The 16566-nt window shown below is 43.1% G+C and overlaps 1 protein-coding gene across 1 annotated transcript; it reads right to left on the bottom strand.

The window, feature by feature from the left end:
• Positions 1 to 258: 258 nt before the first annotated feature.
• Positions 259 to 10058, bottom strand: LOC311001831 (FERM domain-containing protein 7; the record flags this gene model as incomplete). Its single annotated transcript, XM_083993010.1, has 12 exons — positions 259 to 1479; positions 1857 to 1932; positions 2307 to 2375; positions 2456 to 2619; positions 2711 to 2806; positions 3587 to 3734; positions 3816 to 3930; positions 4583 to 4680; positions 4787 to 4865; positions 5261 to 5303; positions 5410 to 5514; positions 9924 to 10058. 12 exons carry the CDS (start codon positions 10056 to 10058, stop codon positions 259 to 261), a joined length of 2349 nt encoding a protein of 782 aa, XP_083849136.1.
• Between the last annotated feature and the right edge of the window lie 6508 nt (positions 10059 to 16566).

Raw genomic sequence — 16566 nt, 5'->3', positions numbered from 1 at the left:
ATTTTTTTTTTCCAGGTAGAAATACTCAACATTTTGTAGATTTTGCACCCATAATGTAGCTACAGGTATCAGTTCCCAGAAGCTGAGGTTTTCACTAAAACAAGGCAAAAACAATACATTTTTATCTGCCAGTAAACCTCAACAACAACAACGACACACTTCTCTTACACACAACTCACAATTATCGCATTTTTATCTACAATCTGTATTGGATGTGCTTTTAAAAACCATCCTGCCGGTTTTTGGGTGTGTTTTTATCTACAGTGTGACCTCTTTAATCTTTCCCTTTTCAGAATCTTTAGTCTCGCATTGTGTCTTTTCTTTACTCTCCTGTGCACCCTTTGATTGCCTTGCTGCCCCACTGTCCTCCTCCTCCCCCTCTTCCTCCTCCTCATCCAATTGGAGGCTCCCAGAGGAAAACCTCATCCTGGCCAGTCCAGCGGACCGCATCACCTTCCCCATCGGGGGTGGTGGGCAGTAGTATGGGTAGAAAACCTCCGGGTCGGAGTCACTGTAGCTCCCGGTAGTGCCACCGATCATGCATAGAGAGGAGGGGCGCTCGGGCAGGGGGGAGGAGTTCAGCGGGAGGTAGGTCGGTCTGGAGGGGCGTGTCAGGTGAGGGTAGTAGCCAAGAGGACGAAACTCAGAAGCAGGGTTAAAGGCGGGATTTGAACTCCTTGACATGTGGAACTTGACGTCCGGTTGGCTGGCTACACGGCGAGGAAGCCCTGGGAGGAAATTGGAGTCGTCGCTGTAATGCCCCGCCTCTGTGTGTCCAACACCGTAGAACCTCGCTCCGTTGCTTCCTGATTGGTAAACCCGGGCCAATCCCAGCCCGCCTGAGCCCGACGACGCTCGGAGGTTCCTTCTGATTGGTGAATGTGACGGCGAGTCGTGGCCTAGCGGGTAGAAAGACGGCCGCGATATGCTGTCCATTGTCACGTAATCCCGCCTCCTGGCGTGTGGGAAACGCTCCAGCGAAGAAACGGCAACGTAGTCCGTCAAGTAAGGGTGTCGGTTGAGCGGCGAGGAGGAACCAGCCAATGGGAATGTCGGGAGGATGGGGTGATACTGGTAGGCGGGGCTGTTTGGGTAAAGAAGGACCAACTGCTGAGCGGCGTCCGGGTGGGGCTGGGGATTGGGCCGGCGTCGCGACCGGTTGCCGTAGACGCCGGCCAACCTTTGGGCTTGGCGCTGCGCCCCGATACGTCCGCCCCTCGTGTCCTCCGCCACCGACGTCGAAGCCGATCTTATTTTCGGCGTGACGACCGGTTGGAAGAGAGAAGGAGAGAGGGGAGTGACTTGTGAGAGGGGACGGGACCCTCGGGTGACCTCGAGAGACGACTGGCTGCGTTTAGCCCCACCTCCTCCTGCGATTTCGAAGTCGTCTACGCCTCCGTGGTGTGGGTCCATCTCGTCCTGACTGTGGACCGCCAAGGCACGGCTCGACCGGGGGAAGGGATGCGAGTGCTCGTAAAGCTGGGGAGGTAAGACACACAAACATTAGACGAACTGTTATTCCAATTGAGTAATCAATCAATTGACCAATCAGTACATCTAGGCAAGGCAAGGCGATTTTATTTGTATAGCCTGTTTTTTACAAACAGTTTGTCTCAAAGGGCTTTACATGGCATCATAACAACATCCTTAGATGCCCTTAAACCCTCACACCGACTGAGGAAAAACTCCATGGAAAACCCTTTTAACAGGGAAAAACCGGAGAAACCTCAGGGTGAGCAACAGAGGAGGGATCCCTCACCCAGGAGGGCTGACGTGCAATAGATGTTGTTACAGACAACATACACAAGATATGTATCTGCAGGTGAGGCCTGTGTAACCTCCGTAGATTTTAGTACCTGTTTGGAGACGTCGGTGAGGAGATCGGGAGAAGATCGGCACTGTCTGGGGTCGAAGTCTGACTGACAATAAGTCCTGAGGAAAAGAAAAGATAATTGAAACAGATGATTTTAAAAAAGATCAGAAACCTTCCTGTCTTTTCAAATGTGTCATTGATTTTGATTTTAATCATTTGAGGAGCACAGGAAGGATGTTTCTGATGTTCGCTACATGAATGTTTTTGGAATGCGCCATTACATGCAAAAGTGTCCAATTTGAGATAATGGCTGAGTGGTCAAATTGTACATATATTCCTCTAAAAGCATCCTGCAGAATCGATACCAAGGAGTTTTAAAGCTCCATTGGGGTTTCGTTGGGGATCATTTTAGAGTTTTAGCACCAGAATCAGTGTTTATACTTTGATTAAATGATCTCATACGTTAAATTTGTGTTGATGAATTAACTCTCACCTCTCAAAATGTGAAGGCTTCTTTTCCCCTGATCCCATACACTCCAGCAGCTGTTTCTGTGTCCGTCCACTGCCGCACAAAACGACACGTTAAAATACAAAAAAATCAAAGTCAAGTCAGAGAGTGTTTTTGTTTTTCTGTGTTTTTACCTGTATCTGAAGCTGGAGCCTTTACAGGACAGCAGCGTTTTGTGCATCGCCTTCGGTTCCTCGGCCAGTCTGAAGAAGGCGTGATACTCCACGCACGTCTTCCAGAATGATTTACATACGTCACGGCTGGCCATGCAGAACTCCAGTGTGTCCTTACACGACGGCTGGACGGACATCACACAACATTTACATCAATACGCACACGGTATTAAACACTGGACATCCTGACAAAATGAGACATGGTGAAGACCTTACCCCAACTTTATCATGTAGTTTGATGAGGAAATGTTTGCGTTTGAAGCTCAACTTGCGGATTTTCGCCCAGCTAAAGGTGTTGATCTTGGTGTTTCCCTGGGAAATGCAGAAGAAGAAGCAGGTTTAAGGTTTGTAAGTAGGAAATGTAGTTTGTATTGAAGTGTAGTGTATTGAATCCAATCAATATAGCCACAATAAAGCTTTAAGTCTCCCATTCAGGTCAACAGACTGTTAAACCAAGTCATTTCGCACTTAATTGACCTCTACCTACTTCCTGTTTCATCACAGACATCACTTCCTTCATGTCAAGTATTGGACCTATACAAATTAGCTCAACTGCTGGCAAAAAATGGAAAGTCACGGAATCACCAAATTCATTAGGGTTCATCCTCTAGGGACCGTGAGTGTCTGAACTAATTCTTTATGTCAAGGCAACCAATATTTGTCGTGATATTTCACTGTGGATCAAAGTGAAAGACCAAATAACATCACTTGAGCCATTGGGTCCATGCCTATGTTCCCACAGCCTTATGTTTCCACAGCCCTATGTTCCCACAGTTCTAAGATTTTTCTCAAAATTAGGCCCTATGTTCCCACTGGACTCTCTCTACCTATCTGGACTCTATCTATCTGGCCTGTCTAGCCTCTACCTGGTCTTTTTACTAAACTTAACCAACTCTTTTCTTCATTGCCTAAACCCAACCAATGGTGGGACCAAAGGGCTGTGGGAACACAGGGCCTAATTTTCAGTGACAACAAAAGTTTGAAATGTGGGAACATAGGGCTGTAGGAACATAGGAATGACCCCGAGCCTTTGAGTAGCAGCATGCTAACAAGCACTGTTAGCTCCAAGCTTTATGTCGAAGTCTCACGCACCTGAAAGACCAGCACTCCGGAGTGAGTGACGGCCAGGTTGATCCTCATCCCCTCTCCGTCGTGGGCGGCGTGAGGCCTGATCCCGTACATGTCGAGCTTCCTCGCCACCTCCAGCAGGTGGATGTCCGAGTCCGCCGGAGGTACGCCCCTGCAAAGAGACAAAAGGGGGTGGGGCTTAACTACGCCTGTTACACAGCAAGAGCTTTTCAGACCTCTGTCCTGTGTTTACCTGTGTTTCTTGTGGAACTTGATGATCTTGTGGTCCAGATATTCCTGGTTGGGGACGTACTGCTTCATCTCTAAATGGTGACAGTCCAGCTCATCGTCGTAGTCCCCTAGCTCTGCTGTAACACACACACACACAGACACATACAATACAATACACTGCATTGCAATACAATAATTCCTGTTCACCACCTGATTTATGAACATAAACTTTAGATACGACGTGTAGATTTGAAATCTCTGGGGTCTGAGGGGATGTTATTGGTTTCTACGTTATTTCTACCTGAACATAAATCAAAATACCCAAGTTTTTATATCATAATAGTTAGAACAACCTCAGCTCTATCTGTAATAAATGTAATTTTGGAAACCTTTGCAATCTGCAAAAAGATCATTTGGCCCAAACATTGAGAAACTGAAGCAGAGTTGTATGAAATTATGAATGTACAAACCCTCACTGATGCGGATAAATGCAGAAGATGAAAAGTGTATCACTCTACATTAACACAGTTTTAGAGGCCAGCTGTAAAGGGATAGTTCAACATTTTGGCAAATGGCCCATTGCCATAATCCCAAAAACCGACAATTAAAGGTAACGAACCTACTGCTATGACTATAGGGATTATGACAATGGGCCAATTTGCCAAAATGTTGAACTATCCCAGTCACATACAAACAAGCATTGAAATTTAATTGAAAGTGGAGACTCTACCGAGTTTAACACCACTTCAAAGAGTTAATTAGCTGGTTATTAACTGTCTTTATGCTTACACTGTAATATGTGAGAGACCAGCAGGGCGGCGCTGTTGTCATTGCAGGTGAGGCTGCCGTTAGACAAGTCCTGCTTCATCTGTAGAGCAAACAGATACCTACACACACACAAACACACAACATTAATCATTAATGTATCAGAGGAGGATATATACTGTATATATAATACATACATTTCATCTCATCGCATCCTATCAGTGTTACCTGGTGAGGCCTCTCTTCAGCTGACCTGGGTCTGGGGGGAAGAACTTCACTATGAACCTGAAGAAAAGATCGCTGGTGTCTGACGGAGAGGAGAGGACAAGAAGTATTTATCTACGGAGGTTTAAAGTCCACGATTTTCTTCATTTTAGAAAATCCTGCAGCGACCGAGTCATTGAGTTCACACCCAGTGGAGTCACTCAGTGAGTTTATATCTGTTTACATTTCAGTAAATGAGCTCCATTAGCAGTCGTTTGTACACAGACTCCCTGTGGCGCTGAGGGAAAACTTTAAAACACAAGTTCTGGATTTATAAGATGTGACTTTCCTTTTTTTTTTTTTTTACTCTAAGCACATTTAAGGACATTTATACACAACAGAGCTAAGAGAAAACAACATCAACAGGGAGAAGAGTAAAATCTAAAAATATAACATGAGGTGAGATTTGTCAGAGTCATGCAGCTCAAAGACACTTACATTTAATCTGTTTGGCCAGAGGCTTCAGCAGCTCCAACCAAACCTGCAACATGTCACACATAGAAAAAACAAACAGATTAAATAAATATATAACACACAGAGAGGCTGAAACTTCCTGTGTGTGTGTTTGTGTGTTGATGTTTTCTCACGTAGCTTCCACTGTGGTGTCTGAACTCCAGGCCGAAGTACTCCTTCTCCAGCAGCTTCAGATGACCACAGACTTTGTTGAAGAAGTCGCCTCCTAAAACCTTTTGCTGGCAGAAACACACACACACACACACACATACACATGCACAGAATTGATTAAAGTGAGAGGGATAATGGGATTTTTTTTTTTCGTTAATTGGGAAAGTCTTTTAAAACTGGAGTCCAGGGACACTCTGGGGAGCCCGGCTCAATGTGCTCCAACTCACTTCACCGAAACTTTGTGTAATGAGAATCTGAACGATGCTGCTTTCAGGGTTTAGTGGGAAAATGTGATGTATGACAGAACGACCCTAAAGCAAAGCACATGTTTCCATATATGTCACAACACACATACACGTTGACAGATATAATTTCATAACATACTGTATATGATCAAATTTATATACGTACATGTGAGGAAAATAATACAAGATTCATGTTTATATGGCACTATAACACTATATATTTAATTCTATATAGACAGACATATGCCCATACATGATTTTCTTATCAATTTTTTTTAACATACATTCGTATTAACATACCGGTACATAATATTAACACGTATCAATGGGCTTTAGTATATGTACAATATAAGCATATGTACATATGTATAAACTACACACATCATTTCTGTATGACACATTTATACTTTATATAGCTAGTTACAGTAATATAGTGGTATTCCTATTGATATCACAAATGTAAATGACAGAGTTGCATATATTGTGCATTTTGAAAACCAAATACATGTGTTTTTATGGATAGATATGTTAAAGTATGTATTTTACATAAACATAAATATTTAACCCTTTAACACCTAAGCCTCAAATGTCCGCCTGGAGCTTTTTTTGCTTATTTAACTATAAAAGGCCCTGAAAATGTCCTGTGAGTAAGTGCTTTTGCCCATTTTTTCAGAACACTTGGAATTATAAATATTCACTACATGTTAAAACAGTGTTTTAGCTGTTTTAAAGGTCTATATACTGTATATATGTCACTCTACATTGGTTTAATACATAATTACTAGACATATGACACATGTTTTTACTTATACTCATACAGTGGATATATTTCATATATAGAAATTGAATGTATTTGCACATTCGCGGCACATAAAAATTGTTATGGTTATTGTTGTTATTTTTCAAAAGTTAAATCAAGTTGTTGTGATTCTGGTGAAGAAAAACTCGACTAAATGAATCTTGATCTGAACTTGTGTCAACTTCAAACACTCAGCGATTATAAACAACAACCTTTGTGTTCCCTTTACACTCCTCTTTTTCTCTTCTTCCCATCTCTCTCTCTCTCTCTCTCTCTTTCTCTCTCTCATCTGTCTAATTACTGAGGCATGTGCATTCCTTTTTCTTTTTTTTTTAGCGTTGCTGTCTGCTAGTCGGTGTTTACTGCCGTGGTGGTGGTCACTGGACGACCCTCATTAACTCGTCATGAGAGAGAGAGAGAGAAAGAGAGAGGGGGATGAAGAGGAGGAGTGGAGCAGCTGTAGCTGATTATAACAGGAACAGAGGACAGAACCTGTGATTAGTGGAAACAAACGGGCGCCCACGGAACGACAGAGCAGAAAATAGAGGAGGAAAGAGCAGAAAGAATCTATCTATCTATCTATCTATCTATCTATCTATCTATCTATCTATCTATCTATCTATCTATCTATCTATCTATCCCCTCCCTCTTTCTTTCTTTCTTTCTTTCTTTCTTTCTTTCTTTCTTTCTTTCTTTCTTTCTTTCTTTCTTTCTTTCTTTCCCTCTCTCTATATCTCTTTCTATCTATCCACCCCCTCTCTGTCTCTTTCTTTCTTTTTTCTTTCTTTCTACCCCCTCTCTGTCTTTTTACATCTTCCTTTCTTTCTTTTCCCCTCTCTATTTGTCTTTTTCTTTCTTTCTTTCTTTCTTTCTTTCTTTCTTTCTTTCTTTCTTTCTTTCTTTCTTTCTTTCTTTCTACCCCTCTCCCTCACTCTCTATCTCTTTCTTTCTTTCTTTCTATCTATCTATCTATCTATCTATCTATCTATCTATCTATCTATCTATCTATCTATCTATCTATCTATCTATCTATCTATCTATCTATCTATCTATCTATCTATCTATCTATCTATCTACCCCATCCCTCTCCCTGTCTCTTTCTTTCTTTCTACCCCCTCTCTGTCTTTTTACATCTTTCTTTCTTTCTCTTCCCCTCTCTATTTGTCTTTTTCTTTCTCTCTTTCTTTCTCTCTTTCTTTCTTTCTTTCCCCCCTCTGTCTGTCTTTTTCTATCTTTCTATCTATCTATCTATCTATCTATCTATCTATCTATCTATCTATCTATCTATCTATCTATCTATCTATCTATCCCCTCTTTCTTTCTTTCTTTCTTTCTTTCTTTCTTTCTTTCTTTCCCTCTCTCTATATCTCTTTTCTTTATCTATCTATCGTTTTTTGAGCTCTCAGGGCCACCGTAGAAAAAAGGCAAATACAAAATACCCAAAATTAAGTGTGCACTTCACTTGCCGTAGTTTTTTTCAGTACATATTTATTTTGACACTTTGTCACTGTCCCTGAACGCCTCACCTCACAGTACAAATACATTTCCATAAAATCTAGGTTTCAGGTTTTCTCTCTCTCTCTCTCTTTCCTTCCGTCCGTCCATCTTTTCTTCCATCTGATCATTAATTGGGGTTTTGCCCTGAAGCTTTTTGGAGATCGGGGTCAGAGGAGAAACATCTTCTTTTCTTTTTTGTTTGTTTTAAAACCCCACTGAGCTCCTTAATAAACCGACACCTCCCTGTTCTCCACATGCTCTATATTTATCTCTGTTTTATTTTTGCACTTGTCTGTCTACTCATTCAACCTTTTTCTTTTTCTTTTTCTTTCTTTGTTTCTGCCTTTCTTTTTATTCTCTCCCTCCCTACTCCTCCTCCTCCCCCTCCTCCTCTAAAGATGCTACTAATGTCCCAGAGGCCAGTGGAGAAAGCATGGGCGTAGAAAATGGAGCTACTCTGCTAACACAATACTGCAACACACACACACACACACAACCTAAAAACAGACCCACAATGTGTGTGTGTGTGTGTCGCTGCCTTTCAGGCGACGTCAGCGTGTGACCTGGATACTTGGAGCACATGACGGTTTCATCGACAGCAGCAGAGTGTTTACGTTTCTCATCCAGCTGTTTCACACTTCATACATACAGATGTTTGACAGCTGTTTGTTGCAACTTTTTCCATTGAATCTATACATGATGGGTTTACTGCAGAGGTCAGTGAACGCAACACAATACACAACACTACACTACACAAGCACCTGTACAGTTTAAATCCACCTGCTGCAACACAACACATAATAATAATTATTATTATAATAACATTATATATTAATAAGATTCATATCATCATATTATATTTAATTACATTATATTGAAGATTATCACTATATTATATAACAACAGGCCTTTAAATCATAGTTTTTGTTCAATATTATTATCTCATATTGATATTATGTTGTTGTTGCTCAGTATTTGATCTATTTAATTAAATTAAATTAAATAACATTTATACTGAGAGTTTTGGTTTCAGGATAATTTTATCACTGCAACATATTTGTGAATCTGAGGTTTTATTTTTACTTTATTGATAATGAACAATGCAGATTTGTTAAAACCTGGTAAAGGGAATATTTGATTATACTTTGTTTTTTTCTGTAATTTTATGGTCAACTATTCCTCGTTTTTGAATCTATATCTGAATTCAGTCAGATTATTCTTAATGAAACGTGTATTTTGTGACTCTTTACGTCAGAACACAGACACTGTAAATTTGGATAAAACACCAAAATATTCAGTGAAAAACTCTCATGTGAATCTATTTTGTTTTTCCATTTGTCTTCATCTGTTTTGAACCAGACAATTTAAAATAAATCAAAACTTGAATTATCCAGCTGCAGTGTGTCTGTCCCAGCACTGTGTGGATGATGGATTATGGATTATAGGTTATAGATGATTAACTAAGACCCTGAACACATCACACACAGTCTGAAGTTAAGTGTTGCATTCAAGTGCAGCTCAATCAGATCAAATTAGATCAGATTCTCCTGAACCCTCACATACATAATAAATAAGGGTTAGATACTAATAAGAATAAAATTAACACTATTACTATTATTATTATTTTGCAATTTAGTTGTTACAGTCAATTTTGTTTTGTACTGTCTCTATTGTCAATTAATGAGTCATGTTTCTTGGTTGTAACTTGTATACTTGTTAAATAAACATTTGATCACAATGATAAGAATAAGAATAAAATTAAGCATAAAATAATAAATATAACATATATTATAATTGAATAAATAAAAAGGTGAATAAAACATGAAAACATGAATCATAAATATGATTTAAATGCATCAAATGTGCAGCTGAACATTTATTTATCTATTTATTTAATTTATTATTATTATTATTCTGAAGTGATAGATGGACTCACCTCCACCTCGAACGTGCGCTCGCTGTCGTCCAGGAAGACCACGCGCAGCCGGAGCTTGGTCTCCATGGAGACCCGGGACCTGGTCGTCAGGCTCCCGAGTCTCCGGCTGCGCTGGTGCCGGTCCCCGAGCTCCATGTCCCGGTGGAGGAAGAGGAGGGAGCAGCTGCCGGAGCGCTCTTCATCACCCCATCACCCAGAGAGAGAGAGGGAGAGAGAGAGGGGAGGGGGAGGAGGGAGAGGGAGAGGAGAGGAGGGGGAGGGGTTGGGAGGGGAGATGGAGGGAAGAGAAGGAGAGGGAGGTTTCACGACCCCCCTCCTTTTCGCTCTCCAGATGCGTAATGGAGCAGTGACGTTTCAGACTGAAACTGAGCTGAACACTGATACACGACGAGTACTGTATGTACTTTGTAATATATTACTACTGCAATACTACTACTAACTAGCCTATAATACAACTGTACTAATATAATACCACTATAGTACTAATAATACTGCAATAGTACTGATATACTACTGTATGTACTATGTAATATATTAGTACTGTATGTACTATGTAATATATTACTGCTGTATGTACTATGTAATATATTAGTACTGTATGTACTATGTAATATATTAGTACTGTATGTACTATGTAATATATTAGTACTGTATGTACTATGTAATAATAATAATAATAATAATAAATTTATTTATAGAGCACTTTCCATCAAAGTGCTTTACAGAGGTTAAAAACGACAAAAAGCACAAGCAAATACATAAAAGATAAACAATTTCAATGTAAAAGATAAAATACAATTAAAAAAGATAGATAAATAAAAAACAATGCAAACAAACAATTTTAAGAATTATAGACAGTAGAGAAAAGATGTGTTTTCAATTTAGATTTAAAAATGTCAAGTGAGTGTGCCTGTCTAATATCCTGAGGAAGATTGTTCCATAGCTTCGGTGCACGGAAGGAGAAAGCCCGCTCACCAAGGCTTTTCTTCTTCACCTTTGGGACACTAAGAAGCCCAGTCCCCTGTGAGCGTAAGGAGCATGCTGGCTCGTAGAGGTCAACCTGATCCATCAAATAAGCTGGTGCGAGACCATTCACTATTTTGTAGGTGAGCAACAGCACCTTAAAATCAGCTCTGGCCTGCACTGGAAGCCAGTGAAGGGAGGCCAGCACAGGACTGATATGCTCATATCTAGATGCGCCGGTCAAAATGCGTGCTGCTGTATTTTGTACCATCTGCAGGGTTCGAAAACACTTCTTTGGCAACCCTGACAGAAGAACATTACAGTAGTCCAGCCTGGATGTTACAAAGGCATGTAAGAGGACCTCAGCATCTTTAAACGACAGGATAGAGCGAATCTTTGCAATCCTTCTCAAATGAAAAAAGGCAACACGTGCTACTTCCTTAACATGCAGTTCAAATGAGAGAGAATGATCAAAAAGGACACCAAGGTTTTTTACCCTGTCCTTACTACAAATAACACAATCATCAAGAGACAGGGAGAGCTGATCAAGCTGATGATTAGATGTAGATGGTCCAATAAGAATCAGTTCAGTTTTTGAGGAGTTTAGTGATAAGAAATTAGCTGACAACCAACCCCTTACGGCAGCCAAGCAGGTGTTTAGCTTGTTTACATCAGCTCCATTTACAGTTGTCACAGGCAGGAAAATTTGTAGATCATCAGCATAAAAATGAAATGATACTCCAAAAGAACGTAAAATCTGACCCAATGGTGTCAAATACAGAGAAAATAATAGTGGGCCTAACACAGAACCCTGAGGGATTCCATGTGTAACAGGAAAAGACTTTGAGAATTTATTGTTATAGGCAACACATTGAGATCTACCTGTCAGGTAGGAGCCCAACCACTTGAGCACCTGACCCGAAATACCAAAATGGGTTTTAAGCCTATCCAGAAGTATGCTATGATCCACTGTGTCAAATGCCGAGCTCAGGTCCAATAACACCAGAACAGAAGTTAAATTTGAGTCAGCGGCCAATAATAAGTCGTTTGTCACCTTAGTAAGTGCTGTTTCAGTGGAGTGATTAACCCGAAAAGCAGACTGCAAAGGCTCAAATAAATCATTAAGTGACAGGTATTTCATGAGTTGAGCTGAGACAACTTTCTCAAGAATTTTAGATAAAAAAGACAGGTTAGACACAGGTCTATAGTTTGCCACAGAGTTTGGGTCAAGATTTGGTTTCTTGAGCAGAGGTTTAACCACAGCAGCTTTAAAACAAACTGGAAAAATTCCAGTGGAAAGAGATACATTCATTATAGTTAAAACATAAGAACCTAAAGTTGACCATAACTCTTTAACTACCCATGCTGGTAGGGGATCCAATGAGCACGTTGTACATGTTGCGGCCATGACTACCTTGGTCAAGTCGGCCAAGGAGGTGAGCTCAAAAATAGAAAAAGCCTGTCCTTCAGAAATGGGAGAGGTGGTAGCAACACAAGAGTCATTTACAGAAGACTGAGGTATCTTATTTCTAATGTTGTCTACTTTCTCTATAAAGTGCTCAATAAAATCACTTGCTGAGAGATCAGTGCTGCTAATTGACTGTTGATACTGTGTGAGCCTAGCAACCGTGTTAAATAGAACTCTTGGATTTTGCTTATTATTTGTGATCAGATCTGAATAATATGTTGCCTTTGCAGCAGACATACTAGCTTGGAAAGAAGTGAGACTTTCATGCCACATTAGATAATGTACCTCGAGCTTGGAATGACGCCACTGCCGTTCCAATTTTCTTGTGTTCTTCCTAAGGGATATTAAGCTGTCATTTAGCCAGGGCCTACACATTTTCTGTGGACACTTTTTTGTCCTTGCCGGGGCCACCAAATCCAGCAAATCTTTTAGAGTATCGTTGAAAGATTCAGTAAGAGAGTCCACTGTAAATGTCTGATTGAAAACATCATCCATCACCTTTGGTAATCTCGAAATTAGTTCATTTACATCTTTAGGACCTATGTAGCGGGATGTCCTTGTAGTAACTGATGTTTCTCTTAGGCTAACTTGATTTGGAGCCAGTATTTCAAATAAAATCACAGAGTGATCCGAGACAGGTAACACACGGATTTCACTGATTGACAAGGACAGGCCATAACTTAAAACCAGATCTAGCACATGACCACGCTGATGGGTTGGCTGGGAGACTGATTGTGTAAGATTAAAAGACTCAAGGACATTAATAAAATCTTTAGCTAGTGGCTTGTCATCACAACAAATGTGAATGTTAAAATCACCGACTATCAGTATCCTCTCATAGTGAATAGTGAATCTAGATAAAAAGTCTGCAAAATCAGAAATGAAGTTTTCACTATATTTTGGTGGACGATAGATAACTGCCGTTAAAACAGTAAAAGGTTTATTAATAGTAAAAAGTTGCAATTCAAAACTGGAGTATGAGGGGTGGTCAAAAATCTGTTTGCACTTAAAAGTGTCTTTAAAAAGCGAAGCAATCCCTCCTTCTCTCCCACACAATCTAGGGGAGCTGAAAAAGCTGCTATCAGGAGGACAGAGTTCAATCAGAGGCACATAATCACCTTCACGTAGCCACGTCTCACTCAGAAACATTAAGTCAAGGTCACAGGAAACATACAGGTCACGAAGAATAAATGACTTGTTTGACAGTGAACGAGCATTTAGAAGAGCCAATTTGATTTTTATCTCTGCATCAGCTGGCGGAGCAGCATGGCCCAGTGCGCGCAGATTGGCCAAACAAGCACTGCGCTCCTGGCGCAGTCCTCTTCTCTTCCACCCAGGCTGTGACAGCTGTACACAATGTCTTCTAGATATCCTGACAGGGATGTGTGAGACAGTACATGTAACAGCAGGACCCGGGCTGACAGGTGGAAAGTCAAAATGCTGAGTCAGGGCCTGCTGTGAGAGATGTCAATTTTGGCCGAAGGCAATAAATTCTATGAAATTGCGCAGCAGAATCTTTGAGCCAGGTCTATTCAGATGCAGACCATCGTGCTTGAAAAGATCACGTCTGGTCCAAAAAGAGTCAAAATTGCTGATGAAACCGGAACCAGTGGCTGTGGTGAAATTTTTCATCCAGTTATGAAGGCTGAAAAGACGGCTAAATCGCTCAGAGTTTCTGGAAATGACGGGGATGGGACCAGAGAGGACACATGTTTTACCCAGACTTTCAACTGTAGAAACCAGTGATTCAAGATCATAATGCAGCTGTGAGGATTGCCTTGCCATAACATCGTTACACCCTGAGTGTGATATCACTGTGTGAACAGATGGATGGATATCGAGCAGGGCCGGGATCAGTTCAATAAAATCCGCAGTTTTACCGCCTGAGAGACAGTAAGTGACAGCGCCAGGAAGGGTTAAAAAACGGACAAGGGAGTCACCAACCACTAAAACTTCAGGCTGTACAGAGTGTGGGGAGCAGTATACTGCTAGTTTTGTGTTGAGTTTGTGACTGTTTACCAACGGACAGGGGGCGGGGGGCAGATGGGCCAGGTCACGGGCCAGGTCCGACACACCGGAGTAGGAAGAAGGGGGCGTGGCAGGCGCAGGAGCAGGAGCAGGAGCAGGAGCAGGGGCAGCAGGTGGCTGCTGTGAGGAAGATGGAGGACTTGAGGCAGAAATGGAGTGGTGCTGGAGAGACATCCGACGCCGTTTATGACCTGGAGAGAGCGATGAGGAGGATGAGGAGGACGGTGAGTCTGGCAACAAAGTACCGCTGCAGGGCGAGCAGCGCTTTCGTCGCTGGGTCGCGCTGCGGGCAGCCGGTGGAGAGACTGGCTCAGAGGGAAGCGACGCCAGGGGGGAGAAGAAGTTGGAGAGTGGGATGTCGTTGCTGTGTGGGTCGAAAAGGGGGAGACAGGGCTTTCCTGTGCCCCTTACAGCGGAGGACCATGAGACAGAGGAGCTCAGACCGGGAACGTCAACCACTTCAGGACGAGGAGCCAAGGGGGGGTATCGCTGATGATCCAGTGTTTCCAGGCAAGCCAGCCGGGAACACAGCACCGACTGCCTCTGAAGAAGATCCTCAATGAGACCCTCGATGGACCCGAGTTCCGACTTCAGCTCCGAGATTTCAGCTGCCGGGGCCATCTGGTCTGGATAGTGGGCTGATGAGACTTATATAGGCGCACTGTGGATGTATCAACACCGGTGAGTTATTCCAAGTTTTAAAAAGTTTATAGTTGAGCGCCTGCTCAAGCGTTTCCTAACGCTTGAGCTTGGGGGCGCGGAGGGGAGGCCAGGAGTGACAGCACAGGCCCTGCTGTGCCGACAAGCCGGCGGAAGTCACCGGTAGCCTACCTACGCTATCAGACGCAGGTTAGGCAGTGTTGAGGTAATGAAAATGAACCTCACTGATATAGCATCCAGCGATCAGGTATAATTCCTGGTAGAGGAGATAGTCAAGGAGTGCTATAGTCCAGGCCAAATGGCATGAAAGTCTCTTAAAAAACTAAAATAGATCAGTTTTCAGTCGGAGTGTGAGGAGCTCCGGTGGACGGCTATGTAATGTATTACTACTGCAGTGGTAAAGGTAAAGGTACCTTTACTACTTACTATTAGGACTGTATGTAGAGTAGAGTAGAGTAGAGTAGAGTAGAGTAGAGAATACTTTATTCATCCCGAGGAGGGAAATTCATATTAGTGTAGTAGCTCACACGACGACAATGACACAAAAAAGAAAGAAAGATGGAGCAGGAACCGCCGGGTGGAGCAGGACCTCTGGGTGGAGCAGGAACCTCTGGGTGGAGCAGGACCTCCGGGTGGAGCAGGACCTCCGGGTGGAGCAGGGCCGCCAGGTGGAGCAGGAACCGCCGGGTGGAGCAGGACCTCCGGGTGGAGCAGGGCCGCCAGGTGGAGCAGGAACCGCCGGGTGGAGCAGGACCTCCGGGTGGAGCAGGGCCGCCAGGTGGAGCAGGGCCGCCAGGTGGAGCAGGAACCGCCGGGTGGAGCAGGACCTCTGGGTGGAGCAGGGCCGCCAGGTGGAGCAGGGCCGCCGGGTGGAGCAGGACCTCCGGGTGGAGCAGGGCCGCCAGGTGGAGCAGGAACTGCCAGGTGGAGCAGGAACCGCCAGGTGGAGCAGGACCTCTGGATGGAGCAGGGCCGCCAGGTGGAGCAGGACCTCTGGATGGAGCAGGGCCGCCAGGTGGAGCAGGACCTCTGGATGGAGCAGGGCCGCCAGGTGGAGCAGGAACCGCCAGGTGGAGCAGGACCGCTGGATGAAGCAGGACCTCTGGATGGAGCAGGAACCACCAGGTGGAGCAGGAACTGCCAGGTGGAGCAGGGCCACGGGATGCAGCAGGGTCGATGGTGAAGGGGCAGCTGGGTGGATCAGGATCATTGGTGGAGGGGCCAAATCATTTTGCTTATCTGCCCCACTACTATATTCCTCCATCTTGCAGCAAGGAGAGAGGAGCCGTCCACCACTGCTGCTTTCCTGGTCAGTCAAGGTGCCATGAAGTGGATGATCCAGGCCGTCCAGAATTGCCTCCTCCTTCTTCAGTGCTCTAGTGCCTCAGGATGTTTAGTCTGTATCCTAGCAACAACTTCATGGAGAGCTTCAGATGGAACTTAAGCAGTTGCCATTGGGTGGGATGTACACAAGTGTTCACAAGATTCGAAAAAATAAAATAAATGTCTACTTTCTGAGTCTTC

This window comes from Trachurus trachurus (genome assembly GCF_905171665.1).
Source record: "Trachurus trachurus genome assembly, chromosome: 18".
Lineage (NCBI taxonomy): Eukaryota > Metazoa > Chordata > Actinopteri > Carangiformes > Carangidae > Trachurus > Trachurus trachurus.
Note: the sequence above shows the minus strand (reverse complement) of the source record. Positions and strands in the feature narration are given on the sequence as shown.